At 48.0% G+C, this 26,759-nt stretch overlaps 1 protein-coding gene across 1 annotated transcript in view; it reads left to right on the top strand.

Annotated features, from left to right (window-relative positions):
* The window catches only part of crocc2 (ciliary rootlet coiled-coil, rootletin family member 2), a gene marked incomplete at its 5' end in the record, with an annotated part of 36,442 nt that overhangs the window by 6,858 nt on the left and 2,825 nt on the right, over positions 1-26,759 (top strand). The window contains 30 exons of the mRNA XM_083767999.1: positions 377-544; positions 1,808-1,891; positions 2,464-2,567; positions 4,420-4,564; positions 5,183-5,289; positions 5,870-6,076; positions 6,945-7,041; positions 7,269-7,358; positions 7,463-7,600; positions 7,965-8,146; positions 9,429-9,611; positions 10,402-10,546; positions 10,671-10,817; positions 11,134-11,364; positions 13,343-13,536; positions 13,849-13,976; positions 14,420-14,589; positions 15,120-15,299; positions 16,288-16,422; positions 16,529-16,672; positions 19,979-20,217; positions 20,869-21,028; positions 21,524-21,691; positions 22,306-22,681; positions 22,935-23,062; positions 23,158-23,278; positions 23,925-24,088; positions 24,178-24,618; positions 25,619-25,768; positions 25,865-26,065. Coding sequence (XP_083624125.1) covers positions 377-544; positions 1,808-1,891; positions 2,464-2,567; positions 4,420-4,564; positions 5,183-5,289; positions 5,870-6,076; positions 6,945-7,041; positions 7,269-7,358; positions 7,463-7,600; positions 7,965-8,146; positions 9,429-9,611; positions 10,402-10,546; positions 10,671-10,817; positions 11,134-11,364; positions 13,343-13,536; positions 13,849-13,976; positions 14,420-14,589; positions 15,120-15,299; positions 16,288-16,422; positions 16,529-16,672; positions 19,979-20,217; positions 20,869-21,028; positions 21,524-21,691; positions 22,306-22,681; positions 22,935-23,062; positions 23,158-23,278; positions 23,925-24,088; positions 24,178-24,618; positions 25,619-25,768; positions 25,865-26,065 — 5,127 coding nt within the window. The remainder of the gene's footprint in view (positions 1-376; positions 545-1,807; positions 1,892-2,463; positions 2,568-4,419; positions 4,565-5,182; positions 5,290-5,869; positions 6,077-6,944; positions 7,042-7,268; positions 7,359-7,462; positions 7,601-7,964; positions 8,147-9,428; positions 9,612-10,401; positions 10,547-10,670; positions 10,818-11,133; positions 11,365-13,342; positions 13,537-13,848; positions 13,977-14,419; positions 14,590-15,119; positions 15,300-16,287; positions 16,423-16,528; positions 16,673-19,978; positions 20,218-20,868; positions 21,029-21,523; positions 21,692-22,305; positions 22,682-22,934; positions 23,063-23,157; positions 23,279-23,924; positions 24,089-24,177; positions 24,619-25,618; positions 25,769-25,864; positions 26,066-26,759) is intronic.

Below are 26,759 nucleotides of genomic sequence, written 5' to 3'. Positions count from 1 at the left end.
CATTGTCAATGGCAAATATGAGACGTGTGGAGACAAAAGCTGTATATAGGAGGGGCTAGCGCCCCTCAAAAATATGTACCATGTGATACCTAAACAATCAATCTATTTTACGGGAAAGGTGAGTATTTTCTTGTCCCCGGGGGAGAGGGAATTGTTTTTCAGCTTCACCCCGCTGATGGCTGATCAGAAGGCTTTGATGTGGAGGAGCTGTTTGTTAGGGGTTAAGTGAACACCTTGACACGTATACTGGGACCGTTACCCACTCGGCAACAGTCGCACCAACCTGACCTTTATATTAATAGTAAAGCAGGTCATAATATGCAAAACATGTTCATGATAGGACTCTCTAAACATGATTTATCAACAACGTATCCAGCTGGAGCAGATGATGGCGTTTCCGTCAGCGGGAGACTCGGACCAGGAGAGCGTCTCTGCGGAGCACCTCCGCCTGCAGAATGAGGAGAGGGCCTACAGGGTCAAACTGCGGGCCTACCAGGAAGGTCAACAGAGACAGGCCCTGCTGGTCCAGAAGCTGCAGACCAAGGTATAGCTACAAGTGGAGAAGCCAGGCCACATTAACCCCCATGAGTGCCCCTGTGCAGATCATTTTTAATGCCCCCCCCCCATAGCGCGGACACGACCAACCCCGAACACATGGAACACAATAAGGTATAGGCAAATAGTACAACTTCACTGGAATACAGCTGGCAACCATTGCAATAAATTACATTGATTTTTCTGGGCATTTTCAGGGCACCAAAACCATCTGGGCACTAGGGACATGTGGGCACCAGGACAACTGGGCACTAGGGACATGTGGGCACCAGGACAACTGGGCACTAGGGACATGTGGGCACCAGGACAACTGGGCACTAGGGACATGTGGGCACCAGGACAACTGGGCACTAGGGACATGTGGGCACCAGGACAACTGGGCACTAGGGACATGTGGGCACCAGGACAACTGGGCACTAGGGACATGTGGGCACCAGGACAACTGGGCACTAGGGACATGTGGGCACCAGGACAACTGGGCACTAGGGACATGTGGGCACCAGGACAACTGGGCACTAGGGACATGTGGGCACCAGGACAACTGGGCACTAGGGACATGTGGGCACCAGGACAACTGGGCAGTTGTCCATGTGCACACATGTCCCTAGTGCCCAGGTTTCCAGTTTGGGAAACACCAATCTGAGAATCCCATCGTCAAATATTCGGGAAAACAGCGCCTCCCCTAGGCAACAGTCTGTCTTGAGAGACTAGGGAAACACTGACTGTTCTACCTGCAAAAGTTTTTCAGAGGCAGATCTCACCAAGTCAAGTTTGACATGCAGAGGCTACTGACCCCAATTTAATGCCATTTATATATATATATTTCTTTTCAATATGCCCCCCCTTGCCACATGCCCCTGTGCAGCTGCACATAGGGGCACGACTCGTGGGTCGCGGACACATTTTCATGGGTCCCTTAGTTTTTTGTTTCCTACATTTAGTATTTAATTATTATAATTTTCCACATAGAAATCCCCAAAAAGCTAACGTTTTCATGCAATAATACCAAATTAAAGTAATTTCTTGAATAAATGCAGTTTGTTTAAGAAATTCCATAAATTAGAAAACAAATGTTTTTGCACCGCGTTGTGAGCTTGTAGATCGGCTGTTTTTAGTTTGGGTCCCGGGCGAACGTCTAATCTCTCTTTCGGGTCTCCACCTGAAAGGTTTGGGAACCTCTGATCTAGTGGCGAGACGACCAGAGGTCTCTGCTCGTATTGAGAATAATGCACCGTGTTTGTTTTGGCACCAGGTTCTTCAGTATAAGAAAAGGTGTGGTGAGCTAGAAGAGCACGTCTTGGAGAAAACCTCAGAGTCTGAGAAGCTACGATTGTTGGTAAGTCAAAGGAGGAGACTGTTTCATCACCTTTTCAGCTTTCATTTATTTGTCACATCACATGTTAGGTGTAAAGGTGGTGTCTTCGTGCAAGCTCCATAATTTTATGGTATTCCATGAGAAGGGAGAGGAGATACAATATGTTATAAAGAGATATACATATATATACAGATAGCAGGTGATGTTTAGAACATTAGCATCTTATGCAGGTGTGTACATTTATCAAAAGCCATCTCAGGTGAAACCACACCAGGTAAATCTGCATGAAGTGAATTTAATCTACATGACGGGGGTAATCCGGGGGGGTAATCCAACATAGGGACCGCTCAACTAAGTACTGTATATTATATATTATATAACTGTCAACTGAAGGCATTTTGACAACAAATTAGCATTTAGAAATTATACATTTGAATCTACTACTTCAATCCTTTCCGAGTTTATGTTAACACGTTTGCTAATGCAAGTCAGGCTGTTAAATGCGCGAGTATAATAAATCATTTAGTGGAGAAGGCTGCTGTGTACTGAAGTGTGAGCCCGGTGCCAGTCGGAGGTGTTGTTTGTGTGTTCAGCTGCAGGCTCACGTGGACACGGCCCAGCGTCACCAAAGGACAGAGCAGGACCTCAATATGGCGCTTCAGAGCAAGACGGCTCGCCTGGAGGAGGAACAGAAGCGGTGAGCGCTGTGTGACGCGGGCAGTGGAAGGCAGCCTGGGTACACGGGAAAATAACGAAGCTCCTGCAGAACCCGCTGGCGACACACGCTTTTTGTACAGGGGCGTTTATGGAGAAAATATGCTAAAATGTAGGGAGCCTGAGATCAGAACAGCCCATACCAAGCAGGGGATTTTTCTAAATGTCTCAATTATTTTAAAAAACTGCATGATCTACAATGTGGCGTGATGTGATATAACACATTCTGAGGTTGTAGATCGGCTACTTCACTTGAAAAACCGAAGTATAAAATAGGGGTTAAGTGGTCAACGAAAAAACAACAATAAATTCACCGACATGTTCGAAAAGGAACTTTCTGTTCCTCATTGAGAGGCAAAAAACAACCCGTCCGAAATGCTTCTGAGAAGTGTGCAAGCCAGAGGCATTCCCAGCACTTCTCCTGGCTTTTCCACAGTATTTTTTTTGTTTTCCATGCGGAGACTGGAAGGAGAGGACCTGGGGGAACGCCGAACCCTGGCCTTGGTAGATAATGTCAGCATCCAATTTGTCAGAGTTAATTAGTGAGACCGGGGTTTGGCTGCCTCCACCAAGACACTTTAATGATGCCTCACACTGAGCGGGGGCCGACCTCCACACCTGATGCCAGCTTTTAAAGCCCTGTGATTTATGGCGTTGCAGAGCTCTAATTGAAACGGTTATGGGCAGAAACCAATGTGCGCGCCAAGGCCCCGGTCACTCCTACTGCCTGGGAGTCGCTCACCACGCGGGGAACAGAGTCGGCAACACTCTGAACCTAGTTACCTGTTGCTCATGTATTCTGGGAAACGCACCCCCTCCCTTCCTTTCTTCTCTAACCACAGTGTCATACACGCAAACACTGGTTTGGCTCTCTCTCAAACAGATAGCTGAACATGGAGGGAGCTGGCACGCTCCGCTGTGACAGGGTGTGTGCGGAGCGTGAGAGTGATGTAAACATTTTTGCAAATGACTCTTACAAGCAAATCTGTTTGAAATTAGGAGCGAGTTGACACAGACTTTATAAAACTGTCACACATGTTCACTCACTGCGAGCGTGGCTGGCGAGGGTGGATCTAAAGCTGGGATTATGGGGCCATAAATGTAGGAGGGCCACAGCGGCCACACGAATGATGGAGTCAGGGTGGCTGGGGAGGAAGAGGAAAGGGAGGGGGGGGGGGGGGGGCTTGGGGGGGAAGTTACAATAGCGTTTGGCAGGTTATCTTATGCCTACTGGCTGCTGGGCACTGGTGTACAAGTACTCAACCCCAGTACTTGAGTCTATATACTCTTGGTCAAATATTCTTCAACTTCAATGTTTCTCTCTCAAATTATATTATGTAAATTATAATCGTATTAATATTATGTATTCAAAAGTACTTTCAAAAGAATACTTCAGTATTTATGTGTACAAATTACATTAATTAAATAATTACTCTAAGTACATTTTCTTTTTAATATTTCATTAGAGCTTATTGTACTTGTAGTGGTGTCAAATAGATTGTGGCTGGGTGGTAACTGAACATTTCTCAAAATGTTGTAAAACATCACACACAGAAGCCTCAGCGAACATTCAGTGAAAAATAGGTGATCTAAATGAAAGGCAGTGTAAGTGGTTATCCACTAATACAAATACTCAATTAAAGTACAGACTCTTAAATTTACTTAACTACAGCACTCAAATAAATACTTGGTAATTACCTTTTTACTGTCGACCACTGAGTCAGCGTGGCCAGGGAGGAAGAGGAAGTGGAGGAGGCCAGGTACAACACAGCGTTTGGCAGGTGAGGGTCTTGTGCCTATTGGCAACTGGATAACGAGGCCGCTCTTTTCCCCAGGTGCGCTGACCTCAGCCAGGTCAACTCCATGCTCAGGGAACAGCTGGGGCGAGCAGGCGTAGCCAACCAGGGCCTCACAGGGAGCCTGAGGAAGGCCCTCGAGGACGCTGAGCTTAAGGACAGCCGTCTGCGCAGAGAGCAGGAGGTGAGCTGGTTCCCTCTCCTCTCCTCTCCTCTCCTCTCCTCTCCTCTCCTCTCCTCTCCTCTCCTCTCCTCTCCTCTCCTCTCCTCTCCTCTCCTCTCCTCTCCTCTCCTCTCCTCTCCTCTCCTCTCCTCTCCTCTCCTCTCCTCTCCTCTCCTCTCCACGGAAAGATTGCACAATTAAATCCCCACTGAGTTCACATGGGGTAGGAATTCCATTCATAGCCCTGTTTTGTCAATTCGCCCTCATTCGTTTTTGTTTTTTATTTTTCTCCTTAATTTCATTGCTATGATTTTTGAGCTGATGTTTCCTGTGAAAACATTCCAATCGCTGAAAGAAGGGGGGACATTCTTTCTTTCTTTCTTTTAGCACAGCACAAACAATCTGGCGTCCATGCTGTAAACGGGCCTCAATTGTTGATACAGGAAAAGCCAGTTGTTTGTATGCGTTTCCAGCGTGTCCACAAGTGTCGACGTTGTATCTTGTTTGGGATCACATGGGATCACGCGAGATCTATACCATAGTGCACTTACTGTAGATGTTGAGCATCACCCATGAAAGCCATCACCAGCTACCCTCCAGTCTCCTCACGTCTCCTTGTCGCCTTGTCTCCCCCTCCAGACGTGCTCCTCCCGGCTGGGTCGCGAGCAGGCCCGCGTCAGAGCGTTGTGGCGCCAGGCCGCCTCCCTGCGGAGCACTTTCACCCAGCTAAGGACTTTCACTGACAGGTGAGTGCGGGCACACAGCCAGAATCCCCTCCTGAAACTCAGGATTCCCCCCTCCCCTAACCCTCAACCCTCCAACCACAGCCATCCATCCCATTCAGGGGATCAAAGGGAGGGGGGTTGGAGGGGGCTGCCTGCTCCCCTGCTCATTGTTACTTCACCGAGGGACAGATGGTTTAAGGTGCCTCTGCTCGCTCTCGGAGTCATCCATCAGAAGCGAGCTGAACCCTACAGGACTAGCCTTATGTCATACCGAGCCGCGCTGAGCGGCACTACGGGGTAATTTGCAATAATAGAGATTACTCAGTTCATGGACAGCCACGATCACGTCGAGGCTCTTAAGTCGCTCAGGAGACGAGTTCAAAGTGAGCCACAGCCCTGGAGCTTAATCGCTACAGGCATCCGTTTTGTTCAAATACAAACAGACTGCTTTCTAATTAGACTGATGGCTCACAAATGTACGAACAAAAAACAGCAGGTCTGCTTCCTTTACCCCTTCAGATCTTTGACGAGTAGTGTCGTGCCCCCCAGCCCCCCCTCCCTAAAATGTTGACGCCACACGCGTCGTGTCTCTCGTCCGTAGGACACTCTCCGACATGCGCGGGGAGTGCGTCACCGCCGGCCGCCAGCTGCATGTGGCCTGCGTGAGCCTAGAGGCCGCGGCGACGCAGCAGAGCGCCTCCAGTGGCGTGGAGGTGCCCGTGCTGGAGAGACAGCTGAAGGACAAGCTGAAGGAAGCCATGCAGCTGCAGGGACGCTGGGAGGCAGAGAAAGTAGAGCTCAACTCCAGGTACAGGAGTTCACCAGGAGCTTACTTCCTGTGTTCTGTGTTCTGTGTTCTGTCTCTGTCTCTGTCTCTGTCTCTGTCTCTGTCTCTGTCTCTGTCTCTGTCTCTGTCTCTGTCTCTGTCTCTGTCTCTGTCTCTGTCTCTGTCTCTGTCTCTCTCTCTGTCTCTCTGTCTGTCTCTCTCTCTCTCTCTCTCTCTCTCTCTCTCTCTCTCTCTCTCTCTCTGTCTCTCTCTCTCAAGGGTTCTAGAGTCTTACTTAGCAGATGTTTGCGTCGTTGCTTGCCGATCATGAAGGAGCATGCTAGACATGAAAGAGCATAGGATTAGGAAACATTACTTGTAACGTTTGTGCAGAAGGTCATACAGTTCTGTGATAAACGGCAGCATTCGCAGCTCTTCCATGATTGACACGGGAGCCGAATATGATCTGCAGCAAAATGGATCCCCACCGCCTGCCACACACGCACCCCTCCCCGATCTCTTCCTATTTGACTTTGATCAGTGGAGGTGCACACAACAGGGAGATTCTTATGTGAAGCACGACTGTGAGATTAATGTAGAAGGGAAAAAGACAAAGCGTTCCCTGTTGTATCATCTCCTGTGCTCTTTAGCCAGAGGAGCTTGAGAATATCAAAACTACTGACAAGTGGCTTTTGTGCATTAGACTGCAGTTAGCTTTTGATCTTATCAAATGTCAACTATGATCTTGTTGGTATCTTAGTGAGTTCTGCAGAGAATATGATAGCATTGATGGTCTCCTCTTTTGCGTGTGTTTGTATGTGTTATATATGGGCTTTAACGGCGCTGTGCGCATGCGTGCGTGCATCTGCGTGGGCAACTGTGTGTTTGTGCGTTTGTGTGGTGTATCCAGGATCCTGGAGCTGACCGACATGGTGAAGCACCTCCGCAGCCAGGGCAGTGAGAAGGACGCGAGCCTCGGCACCATGCAGATCAGCCTGGACAAGATGGTGGGACCCTGGGGATCGGGGCTGGACGGGGGTGGGGCTGCAGGATGGGGGGCGTAGTGGGTGGGGGATAAACCGGGGAGAGAGAGAGAGAGGAGGTGGAGGATGTAGTCTGGACCCCTAGTCTTCTTGATAATCTCCAAGACTTCCTCGTCTGCCGGCCCGTGGTCTGGCGAATGTCATGGGTGCTCGATGTGTGCTTATCTGACTTCCAATGGTTTCCTGCGCAGGAGACGAGCCGAGCGGAGGACAGGGCGGAGATGGATGCCCTCCGCGAGGACATCCAAGGCCTCCAGCAAGTCTTACGTCATGTTCACCAGGTCAGAGCACAACTATGCACAGGCTTTTCTTTGTTTATTTTCGTTTTTCTCTTTTCCTATAATGAAAATGGAGGTTCTTTCCTTCTCCTGTGCCTTCTGTCCAGTTGGTTGGTGAGGAAAGTGACAGCGGTGGCTCAGATGCCACATCCTCATCTTCTCCTCTCTGTGGCCGCTCTCCCCAGAGGAACAGTGTGGTGGTGACCCTTCAGAGTGCCCTCTCCCAGCGACACAAACAATCACAGGTGTGACACACAGTCAAACCATTGGTCGGGAGTCTCAGGACAGGACCCATTTTGGGGTTGTGGAGCCATTTTTATTGGTCGCGAATAAATATATATTCTTTTAGAACCCCCCCCCCAAAAAAATAAAAATAAAATAAATAAACCATTGGAAATAGTTAAAATAGCAGATCTATAAGCTTGCAACCCTCTTTTCACTATTAAATACTACTTTAAGTTTTTGTAAGGGTCCTGATGGGGAGACACCAAAGTTATGTTTTGGGTCTCAAGCTGAAAAGTACATCCTGTCCAGAATGTGTTCAGATAAGCTATACACGGATGGGCAAACTGTAAGCTAATGCCAAACCAATCAACCTCCATAATGCAGGACCTGCGCAGCCGCCTGGAGGCGGCCCTGGAGCAGGCGGACACGCTGCGCAGCCACCTGCAGGAGAGGGAGGAGGAGAGGAGGGAGCTGGAGCGCCGCGTCCAGGAGCTGCAGAGGAAAGCCCTGGAGGAGAGCCTCCAGGAGAGCAGCAGATATCGCTCCTCCTTGGAGCGCCTCTCCAGGTATATATACTGGACATCTGCTGTTCATTTCACTCTGAGAGTATAATATACCAATGTAACCAATTTGTATACTTACACCAGGATGAATGAACACTGAGGGGTGTGTGTATAGAAGACTGTTGGTTCATGGACCCATTTGTGGGGGTTGTGGACATATTTTTATGGGTCCCTTTATTCATTTTTTTTTATTTTGTTTTTATTTATAAGATTTTCATGAATCGAAAACAAATTGTTTTCAGTTGTTTTATCAAAACATTTAATACAAATCAAAGAAATTCCATAAATTAGAAAACTAAATGTTTAAGAATTGTGAAAATACTCAATCTACAAGCTCACCACCCGGCACGAAGCGTCGCGTGGTGATCTTGTAGATCTGCTATTAACACTAGTTTGGGTCCTGGGCATACTGTACATCTAATTTCTCTTTTGGGTCTAAAAGGTTTGGGAACCACTGCTCTAGTTGCATGAGGATAAATGAACACTGAGGGTTTGTGTACAAGAAAGATCTGGACTAATCTGAGTTCTCAGGAGTTTAGATCTGGACTAGTTTTTGATCAGGCCTTTGCTGTGATGAGTACCATGGCATGATTATGAATTAACTGATTGGTTTCCATTCAGAAATCTAACCTTCACACAGGCTATCACATTAAACCTAATCTAAGGAACAAATGGCAAAGCATTAACAAAACCAATCACGCAATCCCATAAAATACAATAGTATTCATCCAAAAGGTATGACTTGTGTGCCGTGGCTCTGTTCCGCTAGTGTACTTTGTACATAAACAGTAAAGTCCCGTACCCTATATACATGGTCCAGTGTTTACAGATATACACTGGGACGACATACAAGCACCGTGCCGAATAAACCATAATGAAAAACACACAGTTTGCATAAAATATACTTTTCAGTAGTATTAATTTAAAGTAAAATGTGCTTTGCATTCTTTTTCAACCAACCATCATGCGTTATGAAGAAGAGGATGATTACTGTAATATGGAAACACGGAGGTCGACTTTCTCTTTCTCACGCTCTCTCGCTTTCTGCCTGCCTGCCTGTCTATCTCACTCTGTCTGCCTGCCTGTCTCTGTCTGTCTGTCTGTCTGTCTGTCTGTCTGTCTGTCTGTCTGTCTGTCTGTCTGTCTGTCTGTCTGTCTGTCTGTCTGTCTGTCTGTCTGTCTGTCTGTCTGTCTGTCTGTGTCTGTGTCTGTGTCTGTGTCTGTGTCTGTGTCTGTGTCTGTGTCTGTGTCTGTGTCTGGTCTGTGTCTGGTCTGGTCCTGGCAGTGAGAAGGTGGGTGTGGAGAAGCTCCTGGCGGGCCTCCAGGAGGAGGTGAACTCCCAGCATGCAGAGCTGGAGGTGCTGCGGGGCTCGTTGCTGGAGCTCCAGAGACAGAGGGACCTCCTCAGGCAGCAGAGGGACGACCTGGAGAGGCAGCTGGCACGGCAGCGCACAGAGGCCCAGAGAGGGTGCAGTCACGCACATACACCGCACGCACACACGCACGCACACATTTGTAATACTGTACTTGGGTCAACATTTTACGAATGCCATTTTTACACACAAAAAAGCAATTTTTAACCCTAATATGATAATGAATAAACAAGTACCCAGGAGTCCCCAGGACTTTTTTGTTATATTTAAATGTCTTACTCTGTGCTGTTAAACATTTTTTGACTAATAAAGTATTCACTCAATGCATCACAATCCTATAGCCGAAAATAGCTGATCTACCACCAGCTCATCCATGCCGTCGTGAACTTAGATCAGCAAGTATAAATAAGGCATAAGATAAACCCTAACTCTCTCGCTCTCTCTCTCTCTATCTCTATCTCTATCTCTCTCTCTCTCTCTCTCTCTCTCTCTCTCTCTCTCGTGAGGTTTTCCTTGCTACACAGTCATACAGTAAATGTGATTAGCAGAGAATGAGAGCAGGGCATGCAACGCAGCACAAACTAAACTCGGTAGTGTTCTGGCCTTTGGCATCTCCAATCTCTCAAAGTGGAAATAGATTACTGTTAAGGGACTGTTCATATAAATAATCTACAGTGTGTGTGTGTGTGTGTGTGTGTGTGTGTGTGTGTGTGTGTGTGTGTGTGTGTGTGTGTGTGTGTGTGTGTGTGTGTGTGTGTGTGTGTGTGTGTGTGTGTGTGTGTGTGTGTGTGTGTGTGTGTGTGTGTGCGTGCGTGCGTGCGTGCGTGCGTGCGTGCGTGCGTGCGTGCGTGCGCCGTGTGTGCGTGCGCGCCGTGCATGTTTCAGTGATAGGAGTCTGGAGCAGCTGGAGGGGAAACACTCTGATGTGCGCAGGGAGCTGGTGAAGGTGAAGGAGGCTGTGAGTCAGCTCACCCTGCAGAAGGAGCTGCTGGAAGATGACAAGGCCAGCCTGGCCCTGGCTCTCAGCAAGGTGATTATACAACACAATTTAAAAAGAAAAGAGCAGACATCATTTCACTGAAACACTATCAAATGACTGCTTATAAATGATCTTTGTATGCTTCTCTCTCCTGATTATATGTTCCACTCCACAGATGGAATACCAGAGTGCTGAGCAAGAGTTGGCCCTCACCAAACTGCAGAGCCAGGAAGCTGCCCTAAGGGACTCCCTAGACAAAATGTCTGCCCTGAGCGAAGGCTTAGCAAACGACAAGGTGGAACTCAACCGCCTTCTGCTGCAGGTCAGCCACCACAGCATGTTTTTGTCCTGGAACGTTTGTCCTGGAACGAAGTTGCACCCATTTCTTCCTAATTTAGTCGTCATGCCAATTCCCAATTCCCTGTGTATTCTAGTCCCTTGTCACTGCCATCTCCTACAGTTGGTCCTATAGGGAGAGCAAGGGCATCTTCCCACTGATACGCGTACCCTGTCAAGGCAGCTTCTTGTCATCTGACAGTGTGGAGTTTCACTGGGAAGACAATGGATGCAGAGGAACACACGGGCAGTTCTCCCAGTCATAATTGCCATTTATGTATTTTGTTCTTGTTTGCTTCCAGACAGAGGGGGAGAAAGTGGAGCTGGCTGAACGCAGACGGGAGGCTGAACTAGAGTGGGTGGCAGCCAGGGAGGAGACGGGGCGCCTGCAACAGGAGCTGATGTGCCTAACGGCCGAGAGGCGCGCCCTGGAGAGCTCCTACGGCCACCTGCAGGAGGCGCGTCAGAGACAGCAGGCCGAGCTCAGCCTGCTGCAGAAGGAGAACACTCAGGCCCTGGAGCAGCATGCACAGGTCAGAACCCCGGACCCCCCGAGGGCCCCCCCTCTTCAGCCACACCACACCACCGCCTCCCTTCCCCTCCCATCCCAGCTCCCACCACCTGGGAGATTCATGCTGAGAATTATTAACAGCTTTCAGCAGGTTTACAGGGCTTGTTGTCACATTAAAACTAATAGGAGATATTGGACACATCTGCCACGGCACTCAACACCTCCCACCCCACTGAATGGGATACGAAGGGGTGTTTTGGGCCTTCGCTGTGTTTTATGAGCGGCCTGGGACAGCGGAGGCAGGGGATCCTTGTGCACAAATGTGAGCTGGGAAGGATAAATAGATATTACAGACATTTAATATCCGAGCAGAAGAGTGTAAGTGACAGAGGCAATAAATTAGCACTTACAGTACTTTACATGCCCACCTCCTTCGAAAGCCTGTTTCCTCTCTCTCCTCTAGGAATGGAAGGAATTCCGTTCTGTTTTATTATCTGTTCTGGAGTGTGAAACTGGGGATATACACGTCGATCTCTGCAGGGACTTCTGCAGCTCCACACAGTTCTTTGACAAATCTCCTCCAAACATTTTCAGACAGCTTACCTGTGAAAATAAATGGACCGTGTCTAAAACAAGCCTTGCAAAATGGCCTCGCTCTCGCCAAGGCTTGGGAGCTTATTGGGAGCTATTCATATCCATAACATCGGTGCAATGCGTCCACTTACTGTACATCGACCCATTTTGAAACCATATTTACCCAAGGAGAGGCTGAGAGACACCTTGCACTAATATTTGGTTAGTTCGTTTTCAACAAATTGCAGTGATTATTGCATTTCCAACACTGCTATTGTACTGAAACTGTAGAAGTTGGAGGGGGCTGTTTGCAGTGCATACCTTTGAGGGATGTGTTATACTTTGTCAGGAAGTGGCCTTTAAGATACAGCGGGGAACACTATTGAGTTACAGGGAACTATTGGGCCATCTTGAGAGCTGACAGCTCGTGGTAAACAACTCATCCTGTCTTGATTCAAACCAGCAGACTACAACCTTTGAGACTCACAGGAAGCTGCATGAAAAAAGTGAGCGGATTTCAAACTGTTTAATCGTATTTGCGGTTGGCAAAGGTCTGCCATTATAGTAAAATATTGCTACTGTAAGGTTGTCAGGGATTTTGGTCCTATGCTACCAGAAAGTAAAGATTGCACCTCAAATGGCCTCATATTGGTTGTACTGAAAACAGAACTGTATTTGTGTGGAAACTGAATTCCTATTAAAACTATTAGGGTACAAAGCTGTCTTTGTACTACGTTTGAAAACGAAAACATGTACTGTGTTTACATATTTATCTAATTCACCTAGGTCCAAATTATCATAGTGATTTGATGGGTTTCAATTCAACCCGATTAATCATTTATTTTGTTGTTGCTTCGGGCAATGCATCTGGTATGATTGTTATGAATTCTTCTAACGTGCCATTTGACATATAATCAGCCTTCCTGAAATGTTAGAGCATGTTTAATTTTCTGCATTGTAAACTCGGATTCATACTTGGTGTTGCGCACCGAAAATAGCCGATCTGCAAGCTCACGGCATGTCACAGCATGACATGTTGTGATCTTGTAGAACGGCTATTTTCGGTGTGCAACACGGCATGCAACTTAGTACAAATCAGGCGTAACAGTGAAATAGGGGGCATGCCGAGTTCAGTGTCAGGACAAGAAAAAAAACGAACCCGTCCCAAATGAGCTTCTGGAGTACATAGAAGGTTTGAGAAGGGGGGGGGGGGGAGGGGGGGGGGGATAATCCGCGAAGAGTTCCCACCATAGCACCAGTCCAAAGTTTTTACATTCCACCAAAAGCATGTAAACTATTCCTAATTATACTTCTAATCTAATTATATTTCTTATTATAGTTATTTTTTTCTCCTTGCGGTATAATATACTATATATAAATCACGGTATTGTTGCCAGGGGGTGTCATGTGTGTGTGTTGATGTCCAGGCCAACAGGCAGATGCAGGCCTTGTCGGAGCAGCTGTGTGCTTGCAGGAAGGATCTGGCCACGCAGACCACAGCTCTGCACAGAGCCACGCAGGATAGGGAGGCCACGGCCAAGGACAGGGCTGCTCTGGACGTCCAGCTGACCTCTGCTGAGCGCAAGGCCTGGGGACTGACACAGGAGCTGGCTGTGTTAAGGTGCAGGGAGCGTGTGTGTGTGTGTGTGTGTGTGTGTGTGTGTGTGTGTGTGTGTGCTTGTGTCTGTGGGAATTTGTCTTAGTCAGACCCACAGGCAGTGTGTACTCAAGGTATTTTGGAGCCTCGTAGCATATTTCATGTACTGAAGCACTCTGTGTCTCGTGTAACAAGAGGCTTTAAGTAGTATGGTTTTATTTGGAAACTATGCCAACCATGGATCATTGGCTTTTATGACCTTCTGCACCTAGGGTTTCAAAGGTCTAGTTTTTTTCCTCGGTGCTCCAACCACTTTTACCGCTATGTTCCATGCAGGACGGAGAAGGATTCCTTGGAGACGGCTCTGTTTGAGAGCCAGGAGCTCGCCTCGTCTCTGGAGGGGGAGCGTGCCAGGCTGGAGGCGGAGAGGCGCGGCCTGCGGCTAGCTAACGAGGTCCTGACGTGTGAGTAGACCACCCCCCACCCACCCACACGCACGCACTCACGCACGCACACACGCACGCACACACGCACGCACCAGAGCCCGGCTGTCCGGAGTCCTCCCCAACAAGCCACCAGAGATCCATATTTCAGCTGTGAGCTCCGTTGCAGCTGGGCTGAGGGATCACTGCAGTCCCCCTCTCAGCTGACCAGGGTCCCCCCCCCCCCCCCCCCACACACACACACACACACACCACACCCACCACTACGTCACCCCGACAGGCATGGATAAGCAAGCTCCATAAAAAGGTTACAGATGAACCCCGGCGCACATAAATATAATTGAGTCTAAACCTGGCAACGTCTCACCGGCCTCACTACGAGCCCTCGTACACGTGTCCGTCCCAATGATCTGCCGTGGTGTTTTTGATTGGGTGTGTGTGCGTGTTTGGATGTGTCCGTGCAGGTGATGTTGCTCGGATGCGGGCGGAGGCCAAGGGGCAGGCGGTGCGGGCGGTGCAGGAGCGAGGGGTCTTGGAGGACAAGCTGGCGCAGGTGGAGAGGAGTGCCCAGGCCACCCTGAACAACAGGGAGCAGATTCACACAGAGCAGCTGGAGGCTGCACACAGGGACAAGGTACCGTGAGGGGCTCATCACTCATGGTCATCATTTTAACACACAGTCAGGGTATGGGTGGGTACATACAGTACTGTATGCAGAAACACTCTCAAGCCCCATTATGCTGCACAAATGCAACAAATGACTCGTGTGCACATTCATACATACAGTAATAGCAGTGTATAGTGTGTGTGTGTGTGTGTGTGTGTGTGTGTGTGTGTGTGTGTGTGTGTGTGTGTGTGTGCGTATGTGCGTGTGTGCGACTGTGTGTGCGTGTGTGCGCACGTGTGTGTTTTCCCATGCATGTACCTGTTTGTATTGTATGTGCGTACCCTTTTCCATTTTCGTACCTTTTTGTATGCATGTACTTTTATTTTTGCATCTGTGTACCTTTTGAGTGTGTTACATTTTGTATGTGTGTACCTTTTATGTGTGTACCATTTATATGCACTTACTGTACCTTGTACCTTTTTGTGCCCTTCATACCTTTTTATGTATGTGTACCTTTTGCGCGTCGCGTCTTCATGCGTGCTTTCGGCGGTGGACAGGAGCAGCAGCATGCGGAGCTGACGCTGCAGAGGGAGCAGGCCGAGGAGCAGCTGCAGAGCCGCTGTGAGGAGCAGCGCGTGCGCAGCCAGGCCGAGCTGCAGCAGCTGCAGGAGGAGCTGGCGAGGCTGCAGCACGACTGCAACCACAGTCTCCTGCAGGCCGAGAGTCACAAGCAGCAGGTGTGTGTGTGATTGTTTGATTTGGCAGGCTTTTGATTCTGTCATGACTTTGTTATGATTTTATTATTAACATCGTTGCTGTCGGGCAGAATCCTCTTATCTCTGTAGTTTAACTTTTCGTGGTTTTTGAGGGGCGCTAGCCCCTCCTATGCCCAGCTTTGTGTTTCTGTGTGTACCCCATAGCGAGGATTTGATTGGCTGAGGGCTTAAAAAGTGAGGATAAGTCAGGGTGCCTGTTCAGGGGGGGTGGGGGGGGGGGGGGTGGGGGGGATAGCGTGAACCTCCACATGCGTTACACACCCCTAGTGAGACCCGCAACAACATAGTCTTTTCATTATGTCTGCCCTATGATCTCTGAGTTTTTGTTTGTTTACCTCTGAGTCACTGATACTCAAGAGCGATCTAACCTATTCCTTATATGCAACTGACTACACTTGACCACGGCGTGGTACAAGGCTGTACTCTTGTGTAAAATCTGATGTTTTATTTTAAAAAAATTCTAAGAACCTGTGACTTGATTTATACTTGCCCTTGGGCTAAAGTGAGAGACAGAAAGCTCGGAACTTGCTCGTTTTGAACTTGTAGATCTGCTACTTTTGATGCTTTTGAATTTGAGTCCTTAAAGTAAACATTTGAAGTCCATAGACTTGGCTGCCACATGACGTCACGAGTGGGGGCCTTTTTTCTCTCCTGAAAGCCAGATGTTGGAGGGACTGGTGTCCCTCGAAAACAAAATCATGCATTTTCAAAAATATTAGATCTACAAACTCACAAGCACATCACCCCTGTTTCAGATTTCTTTTAATAGGGCTTAAGTGGTTCAATAAAATACAATTACTATTTTTACTTAGAAATATCTGTAATCAGTTGTCAAGGACTTCCAAAATTGCTATCGGCATCAGACCCAGAAATCTGGGATTGGGCAGGCTCTTTGCACTGTGCCTAAAACGTATTGGGTGACCCTGATCTTTGTTTGCTTGCCATCCAGGAGTTGTCCCAGAAGGAGGCCGAGAAGGCTGCTCTAACAGAGCGACTAGCAGCCCTGCAGCAAGACCTGGACACAGCAGGCATGGAGATGGAGCGCCTACGGAGAGACGCTCTGAGCAGAGAGGAGCAGGACAAGGTAAAGAACATGGCAGGGAGTGGGAGGTACTGAACATGAGCACTACTGTGGCTCTGAACATGAACCTGTAATGTTTGTTCCTCTCTGTCCTGTCTTTCTGCTGAAGAATACGACGGCTGGGCTGCAGGCTGAGCTGCAGGAGTTGCGCTCTCGCTTTGAGGAGTCTCTGAGCACCCACGAGAGCGCCAAGAGGAGCCTGACGGAGCAACTGAGAGAGCTGAACCAACACAGAGAACAGACGCTGCTGGAGGTGCAGATAAGGGCAAAAACCTGAAGCTCCCTCTGCTGTACTCTTTGTTCCCCATCTTTGTTTTAACAGTGTCAACCCGTGTCAAAGTGAATGTTTCTTATAGGCCGAGGGTCGGTGGTTTTGGGTGGCCTGGTGGATGAAATATAAGAGAAAACTGAGAATGTACTGGGAGGATGTCACAAGACTGATGACCAGGGGTTGTTTGTAGGGGCACGGAGGCGGACGGATGGCGGGGAGCTGGCCGGCTTGTTTGGCTTGGCATGGCATGGGAGGCCTGGGATCAGGTTCTGGGCCAGTTGGATGGGTGGGGGTGTACCAATTAGTACCAGCGCGAAGGAGAGCCATTTACCACAGGCCACTGTTGACATTGGCCACAGCCACAGAGGTTTTACTAGCGTCAGGATGCCACCAGGTGCACAGTCCGGAGCTCACTCTGCAGAATGGGGGGTGCCAGTCACTCTAAAGGCGCCAGGTCAACTCTCTGTCTCTCTCTCTCGCCCTCCCTCTCTCCCTCCCTCTTCCCTTCAGGTAGAACTCGGTCTTGCTGACCTTGATATAAACACAGCAGTGCAGTTAGAGACCATAACTTTGGCCATAGTGACATGTTTTTCTGATACTGCAGGCTTGTTAATCACCCTGTTGTAATGTGCATGGATTTAGCACGTGAAGAAATCCCCTTTCATCCGTTTGGGTTGTTTGAGTTCAGGATTTCAGGCGCCGCGCGGGCATATTGTTGAGATAATAACCTCACCGACACTTCATTGGATGGAACTGTCTGTTTTACAGAACTGACCATACCCCCAGTGATTTACGGGCCGCTCTCTTTTGAAAGAGCATGTTGTTTATCTCCCTGGTGGTGCTTTTCTGGTTTGAATAAAACGCTGCCTCCTTAGTCTTATCAAAGCATATAGCAAGTCAGCGCAAAAGGACGTTCCGCCCGACCTCACGTGAAGACTCCAAGACAAGGCTACGACCACACAGACCAATTTGGCAGCCCTCGCCTTTCTCTCTTGTTTGATTATTTTTACTAATCCCTCCTCTTTGCTCGGGATTCTCATGTCAGACAATGACAAAGCAGGAGTGAGAATGTGTGACAGCGAGAGGGAGGGGGTCAGGCGACCGCCCCTGGTACTGTAATGTGAAATCAAAGTCGGAGTTAACCCCTTGTGTAAATAAGCCACTGGGGAGAGTGTTTATTTTCTCCGCTGCAGCAGCAGTGGTAGCAGCAGCGAGAGGACCCCGTCCCTCTTGTCCGCAAAAAGCGGACATCATGGCCAATGCCCTCTGTCTTCCCAAAATAAATGGTATGACTATCCATATCAGCAGTGAATTTCATTTTCTTCCCATTACATTTTATGAGAAAGCACCATCGTGTGTGGCCTCTGATCATAACACCCAACCCCTCCTTCTCCTCCTCCTCCACCTCCTCCACCCTCCCTCCCTCCCTCACCTCCTCCCCCACCTCACCGCCCTGGAGCTGCTGTTTATCATGTTCCCGGCCGAGGATTCTTCGCACGGCGTGCTGTGGCCGGGGAGACCGGGGGAGACGGGGAGAGACAGCACCTGGCCGCGGGCCCGACGCGCTCTTATCCACGGCCCCGATAAGCTCTGTCCTCCCTAGTTCTCTGGCTGAACCGCCATGCACAACATGTTGCCATGAAGCACAATAATATAGGTCATGCAGGATCGGTGTCTGTGCGTTTGAGCTCTCACATTGCCGCCATCGGGCTGAAACCTTGTATCTCCATATTTAATTATTTTATGTTTTTTTTAATTAAATGTTTTAATACTGTGTCGTATGACCGTGTCATGCAAGAGTAGTAGCCGATCTTCAAACTTGTTTTTGGAACTAGAGGTTCGGGCCGCTCACACGGCCCTATGTCACACCACAGATCCGACCAATTTGTCTTAGTCATAGTGTCGGGGGCTTTGTCATTTTGGTCGGATCGGCAGTCCTGGACAATGGACAACCGCATACCCGAACTACTCGACGACGGGCACCGCACTCCCTTGAGTCCTTGCCAATTTTGAAGCCGAGAATGAAGTCGGTCGGTCCCATATATGCATCTGACCATATTAGGTGCATAGCGGTCGGATCTGTGGCTCTGGATAACTGGGTACATGCCCATATGGGCGTATCGGTTTTGTTTATGGTTATGTGGATGGGGCTGGTAGAGAGCACCAAGGCTCTGTCTGTGGATGGGGCTAGCAAGGCTCAGTCTTTGCACAGCGGACCAGGGTTCAAGTCTGACCTGAGGCCCTTTGCCGCGTGTTCATCCCCATGCCTCTCCTGCCATTTCCAGTCTCTCTCCACTTTTTCTATCAAAAAGGTAAAGACTTGAAAATGCTCAAAGAATATCTTACAAAAATGGAAATACATCCTGTGGCCTTTTGGCCTTAGCAGGCCACACTCTTGCCTGATTCATGTTTTCATTTCTTTGCATGGATCAGTCCAAGTGGGCTTCTCTAAAATCATTGATAATCCTATTGAGTTCAATTGAGATAATTCAAGGCATACCTCTATTCCCAATGTGGGAATACAGTCTCTCCATTGTTCTTTTTAGCAACCTGAAAAACAGCTTATAAATGACCATTGTTAGCATTCTTTGTGGAATTTAATGGATGCAAATGCGAGCCAATGAGTTATCTTCTATTGGATTTAATGAGCAATATTCTAGCCAGTTATATTCCCGTTATCTGAAGGGATGGTGCAGGATTTCTTCCAAAGTGTTTTAGTGAAGGACACACACTGTGCAATTCAAATAATGAAAGTATTCTTTTGATCCTGTGAACAAGTTGTAATTAATGACGCATCATAAACCTGCATTGCATACTGACTTACTGGGCTTTACTTTTATCTGATGCTGATTTGAAATAGATATAGGTTTAATACAAAACAGAAAACACACCACGATATTACCTAGAATATACATTTTTGATGATAATAGAAAACCTATGATGTTTTAACCACTATATATTTTCCAGGGTCCCCCTGGGGTCTGTACTTGGTCCCCTCCTTATCTCCCTCTACACTAAATATCTTTGCGGAAATAGCCGATCTACAAGCTCTACAATGTTCGCCTACTGTATTTCCACAGAGTGCTCACCTACTATGACATGCCCAGAATAGGGATGCTAGTGTCCAATACCATGATTTAAAATGATCACAAAACCAAACAAGCTGCGGCTGCGGCAGAATATTAGAGAAGCCTTCATTAGATTTCACTTTGGTTTCAAGGTCTTGTTCGCTGCTCTCTCCCTCCCTCCATTTGACTCGCTTCCTGTCCATCCTGGCCGGGGCTCAAGGCGGAGGGCCTGCGCCGGCAGCTGCAAGAGGCAGAGGAAGGACGCGATGCGGGCCGCAGGGAGCTGATCCAGGCACACAGGGAGCTCCAGGAGTGTGCCCTGGAGAGGGACAACCAGCGCAAAGAGGTGCTGGACCTGAGGAGGCTGCTGGGGGACGAAACTAGGGACAAAGATGCCATCCAGGCCTCTAACCAGGAGCTGAGGGCCTCCGTCAAAAGAGCGGAGAGCGACAATAACAGGTACAGGGGGACTCGGGGGAGGCACTGGCGATCCAACAAAAATCCACAGACACACAAGCACACAAAGCCACACATGGGAGCGGATCAAATGATCGATCTTTGTTCGTATTGTAAGTGGTGGGATAATGTGCAGAGAGCCGGTCATTGTTGCATCTGTCTTGTTGTACATGAGTGGTTCTCAACGTTGGGTCCAGGGACCCCCAGGGGTCCTAGAGAAGGTTCAATGGCCCAGCTAAATTGGTTATAGGAGTATCTTTTTTTTATGTGGAATATATATATTAAACATTTTCATACAAATCTTGTATGAAGGGTGCCTGGCACAATCTAGTTTCAGGTGGGGTTCCGCAGCCAAATACACATTTATCTGTGGGATCTTTGGACATGAAACAGTTTGAGAACCACTACTGTAATGTATACTTATAGTTTAATTGTACAGATATTCTACTGTTACATGGATGCTAGGTTCTTACAGTAGCTTACATTTGATGTATTACCTTGTATTGGTCTTGCTTAATGTATTACCTTGTATTGTTCTTGTTTACTGTATTACCTCGTGTTCTTGCTTACTCTAAATCGCTGGATTGAGAGTGTCTGCTAAATGATTGAATTGTAAATTATAATGTACATGATCCATTACTATAACTGAATTAGCCTGAGGAGAGGCGTGGAGGAGAGGGAGCAGAAGGTGTCCGTCCTGGAGGAGTGTAGGAGTTCCATGCAGCAGGAGGCCTCTGCTCTGAGGAGCACCATGAGGGAGCTGCAGAAGTCCCGGCTGCAGACGCGCAGAGAGCTGCAGGAGCTGCGTCGACAGGTGAGGAGCTGGGCTTCATTTTGGCTCACGTGCATGGCTTCCGTCTGGCTGCTTTTATGATTAATGTCTCACCGTTCCTCATCGTACCTGTGAACAGCAGTGCATGGTGGATAGTGACTAAGTACCTTTACTCAAGTACTGTACTTTAGTTTAGTACAGTTTTGAGGTACTAATTTATATTATACTTCATCTCAGAGGCAAATATTTTGCTGTTCACCACAATTATTTGACAGCTTTAGTTACTTTGCAGGTAGGTTGTTAATAATTAATTAATTATTGATAAAAGCAGATCTACAAGCTCGGATCGGCTACTATGAAATAGGTCTTAACTGTTAAGGTTCACGATCACTAATTATTGTCCAATAATATGATATGATTCTTAAATGGCCATTCTGCAAACTTTTGTAATTTGAGTGATTCTGCGTTGTGTTAGTATTGCTACTTTTGCTGAAGTGAAACATCCGAGTGCTTCTCCTCTCCACCTCCTGTGAACAGCTAAAGGTCCTGGAGGGCGAGAACGGCCGTCAGGGTCAGGAGGTGCGAGAGCTGCAGGCTCGGCTGTGTCAGGAGGAGGCGCGGGAGGAGGAGACGCGACGCGAGGCCTTTGCTCTGAAGCAGAGGGTCCTGGAGAGCGAGGCTGGCAGAGAGGCGGCCCTCAACGAGGTACTGTAGGAAGGAAGGAAGTTCTCCCTCCGGGGATTAGTCTGCTAAGAACATGCTTGAGCAACCCCCCCTCCCCCCCACCAAAACCCCCACACCCATCCCCATTCGTACATACTTGGAGAATACCTGCCACATTCATGGCTGAGTGAGTGCGTCAGTATACTGTATGCTTCACTGTAAGGACTCCAGCAGCTGGTAGTCTGTTCTGTTGACGGTTTGGAATCGTCAGCAGGTAGCTGAAAGCTACAGTAACCATACCTGTTCTCAGGATTGGGTTTTCTAGGGGAATATCCCTTGTGTTATGTTTTGTCCTTTAGCCAGAATTCTGGTCAGACTGAATACAATGAAAATAGACTGTCTAATATGTTATTCATGTTTGATAATATCACATTTTAACCATTTAAAATAATTATGTTAACCACATGAATCCTGACCTCATAATTAGCCATAATTTATAAATTATGGATAAGGGGTCAGGACAGGTGGGACTTTCAACTCTTATAATCATCCCTTTAAGTCGTTTTTTTCCTTTAGGGTAAATAACTCTAAATGACACATTGTTATAGCATAGACAAGGCGGGACGGACCCTAACAATGAGGGTGTCTTTGTGCAGGTGGCAGCTCAGCAGCGGCGTGCAGTGGAGCTGGAGGAGGCAGAGCGTCAGACCAGGGAGGCACTGCAAGAGAGAGAGGCTCGTCTGCAGCAGCAAGACCACAAGCTCCGGGAGGTGAGCGGCCAGTTCGAAGGGGCGCTGGAGGACGCCAGGGGCCAGATCAGGGAGGTCGCCTTGAGGGCCAGTCTTGCCGAGGGCAAGGCTCAGGGCCTGGAGGAGCAGCTGGGCCTGGGCGACGCCGCACGCAAGGACCTGGAGCTGAGGCTGGCGGGCCTGCATTCAGCTCTGCGACGCACGCTGGGCATCGGCCGCACAGGGTCTCCGTCCCGTAGACGAAGGTCACCCTCGCCATGGAGAACTCACTCGCAAGTGAAGGGTTAGTTCAAATTAAATTCACATTGTTGGCATCCCTATTTAGGATATTCATTATTGTCCAAATTCTTAAATTATTTTCAAAAATCACTGCAATGCAATGTGAGCTTATAAATCAGCTACAGTATGTTCAGGGTTTTTTGAAAGCCAATTTTAATAGGGAACTGCAGCCAAAGCTTAAGCCTATTTGGCTTGGAAAAGTATGGAAACCCATGCATGCTCTAAATAAAAGATATTAATATGGACTCTGCTTACAGGGGTTGACAGTGTGGTGGATGGGCTTCCCTCGCTGCCTCACGGTGAAGATGAAGAACTAGACATGGAAGCAGTGCAGACAGCTCTCCGCGAATTCCAACAGGAACTCAGGGATGCACAAAGAGACAGGGTACAGTAAGCGTTACCTCTCAACAACAGCTCAAAATGGACACATTCAACAACTACTACACTTCCACATGTACTATGAATCTGTTTGTCCTGCAGGACGGTGCTAGGGCTCACATCGCAGGTCTGACTCGTCAGGTGTTGGAGCTCAAAGGTGATCAGGACAATTCGGGCAGCCAGCTGCTGCAACTGCAGAAGGCCTTGAAAGAACTGGAGGAAGGTAAGGGATTCTTCTAGATCAGTGCTTCTCAAACATTGCGCAGTGAGACAAGGCCTGGAGAACCTTGTGATTTTGTGACAACCACACCATGCATTATTACTGCAATATAACTACACAAAACATGAATATATTTATTTTTGTTTTTAAATTATATCATATCATATATCGGTTCTATATATAAATACCTACATAAATAGAACCATTTTCAACCGTGCATCCATATTTTGTCATTTGTGTCACGTAATTTTCATTTTTCAAAATAATAAATAGCTCAAATATCTACAAGCTCGTAGTTTACCTTTCTGGGGTTGGGGTGGGTCCCTTTTTCCAGTTTTGTTTTTCTCTTTGCTGTTTGTTGTTTTCTTTTTTGTCTTGTTTAAAAATAAAAGAAAAAGAAAATCATGATTCTGTAATTCTGTGTTTTGAATGATGTTTGCATTATCATTAAATAAATATAAAAACAAATATCTACAAGCTCACAATGCACTATATGAGCATGTAAATCAGGTATGCCTTGAGATTTTGACTTGCCAACTTGCCGTGGACACGGCTTGTTTGAAAACCAATTTTAAAACATCAATATCAGTTATGAATCATGTGTGGTTGCCTATATTTCTTGGTGGCTTCTTTGCGCCTGTTCGTCTAGGGAAACGCGAGATGGCAGAGCAGCTGCACGGGACACAGACCTCCCTTTCCCTGCAGGAGGAGGCGGCACAACGCAGGGACAGAGAGAAGAGGAGCCTCGGGGAGGAGGTGGTCAAGCTTAGGAGCAGTCTGCAGGCTGCCGAGGCCCAATCCAGGGCACTGCAAGTACGTTTGGAAGCCAAAGACAAGAATCAAGTTACAACACTGTACTTTCAGTGACAGCCATCAATGTTTTCCATGCCGTTGCTCCACAGGAGAAGCTGGAGCGTTCCCGAGGCCTGGAGGCCCGCGCCGAGGCTGAACAGCGGAAGCTCAAGGAGACCCTGGAGGCGTCGGAGAACAGGGCAAGCCGCCTGGAGCTGTCCCAGCGCACCCTGGAGGGTGAGCTGCAGCGGGCGCAGCTCAGGGCGACGGAGCTGGACGCGGAGGTGGGGGCCTTGCAAGAGAGGCTGGGTGAGCTGAGAAGAGAGCTCGGCGAGAGCGAGGACCGCTGCGCCGCGACGAGGATCAGCGAGGAGAGGCTGGCCGCATCGCTGGCCCGCGCTGAGCAGCAGGAGGGTCAGCTGAGGGACCAGCTCCAAGACCTGTCCGCCTCTCTCTGTGACAACAGGGCGAGTAGCACGTCCATGCAGGAGGAGACAGCACAACTTAAGAGGACCCTTACTGTCAGTGAGCAGGACCGCAGGTTACTGCAGGTATGCTGACTTTGGATCGTTTGGCTCCATTTTTCTAATACAAAATGTGTTTCTCCCTACTGTAGTTTTTAAGTTATAAATAACCACTTAAACCTATCATCCCTATTCTGTGGGGAACTTTCAGTGATAACAGCAAAGAGATTTGGTGTAGAGGGGAAAAGAGAGGACCAAGTACAGAGCCGACCCTAATATAGAGGGTTCAAGTGGTTACAATAAGGCCCTACTCTACTTCCAGTTGTCAATAACAATTCTGTTTAATGGCAGAGCCCACTTTCTCAGTGTACTCTGTCACTTAATCACACTCATAAAAATGATGGGTTTAAGAGGTTGACTGAGTAGGTGGATGGTGCAGGAAACCCTTCCTGGGCCAATTTGAAACATTTTAATATTTATTCAGGGCTGTTAAATAAAAACAAATTCCCTGCGTTGTATACTTTTATTTCAAGTTTTTCTACTGCAGTCCAGCTGGGGATCTTTAATTGAAACTGCAAAATAAGATGAATCACTGAGCTTCCATTACTGCCCTTTGATTTACAGAGCAGCCGTGTAACCTTTACAGTGAAGACTTTTTTTTTTATTTACCTTCGCTGCCGTGGTTTTCCTGAAGGACCTCAAAGACTATGCAATAAAATGCTCCGGAAAGCTCATTAATTCTCCAAGAGCTTCTCAGGAGAGCTTAGTTGTGGGACTGCCTTTTAAAGATGCTGTGCAAACATAAACATGGTATAAAGATTGGTATAAATCTCTTTTATTTTGCTCAAAACCCATTGGCTCATGCCAATAAAAAGGATGGAGGAAAAAAAATGAAAGAAAATCCTACAATGTTTTCCTGCGAAAAGCAATGGAAAGGAACGACGGAATACGAAGGAAGTTGAGGATTAGAGAATTCAAGCGTGATCCTGGGAGCAAACTAATGTTTGAGGTGAATGTTGGTGAACTCATTACTCCACGACTCCACCAGTTTGTCTTTATAATGTGTTTGCTTGCCTCGCACATGTAGGAACGTCTGGACAAAACTGGAGATACTCTTTCAGAGAGCAAGAGGCTGAACCACACGCTGACGGAGCGGGCCCAGAACCTCCAAAGGGCCCAGGAGGACTCGGAGCTGAGGGGCTCCGAGCTGGAGAAACATAACAGGGCCCTGAAGGAGGTGAGTCAGCCCGGCGACACGGTCGTTTGCAAAACAAACAGGATATACAGTAAGTAAAACAACATTATGTGACGTGCCTGGGTGACCCTGATGCAGGCCCTGAGGCAGAGACAGGAGGCGGACATACAGGCCCAGGACGGTGCTGTGCAGCTGCAGAGGGAAAAGGAGGAGCTCCAGAACAGGGGGATCAGCCTACAGAGCTCCCTGCACAAACTCCAGGGCGAGAGGGCCGAGATGGAGAGGGTCCTCATCCGTCTAGGGAAAGACAAGGCTTCTCTCAGAAAGTCACTGGAGAAGGTGAGCTGTCCCTAATGTACAATGCTAGATTATTATTATTATTACATTGTATTAACCTAGAAGGTGTTGCAGGTTCGACTCCCGATCCCGACGACCTTTGCTGCGTGTCAGTCTACTATCTTTAACAATAAAGGCAGGACTGGCCCAAAAAAGACAAAAATAGAAGGCATTCATTGCAACCTTACAGGTGTCATCTTGCCACACTAATTGAAAGCCCTGCGCCCGTTTATCCGTTTGCCTTTGGCCGCCTTCTCCTACAAAACCACTCCGTTTGCACACATCTCTCCATGCACAATACGTACTGCATTGCCTGTCCACACATAACAACATTTCACGTTGATGCAAATTACATCACATTTTAGGCCACACCCTATTCCACTGCATGCACACACACACACACACACACACACACACACACAGGGTGCAGCAGTACGGTACGGTACGGTACAGTATTGTACAGTACAACACAGTACAGTACAGTATGGTACAGTACAGTCTGCTACAGTACGGTACGGTGGCAGATTTTTACGTCCTGACACTGAGTTTACTGCCAACAGCTTTCAATCTTAGAGCCTCGTCCATTGAGTTATGTGTGGTGCTCTGCGCCGCTCTGAGCCATCACTAGATGGCTGTCAATGAGATTGCATTGTTGCCTCTGCCATCTGTGTGTGAATGGGTGAATGTAATGCACATT

The sequence above is a fragment of the Protomyctophum parallelum genome (assembly GCF_964188405.1).
Source record: "Protomyctophum parallelum genome assembly, chromosome: 6".
In the NCBI taxonomy this organism is placed as follows: domain Eukaryota; kingdom Metazoa; phylum Chordata; class Actinopteri; order Myctophiformes; family Myctophidae; genus Protomyctophum; species Protomyctophum parallelum.
Note: the sequence above shows the minus strand (reverse complement) of the source record. Positions and strands in the feature narration are given on the sequence as shown.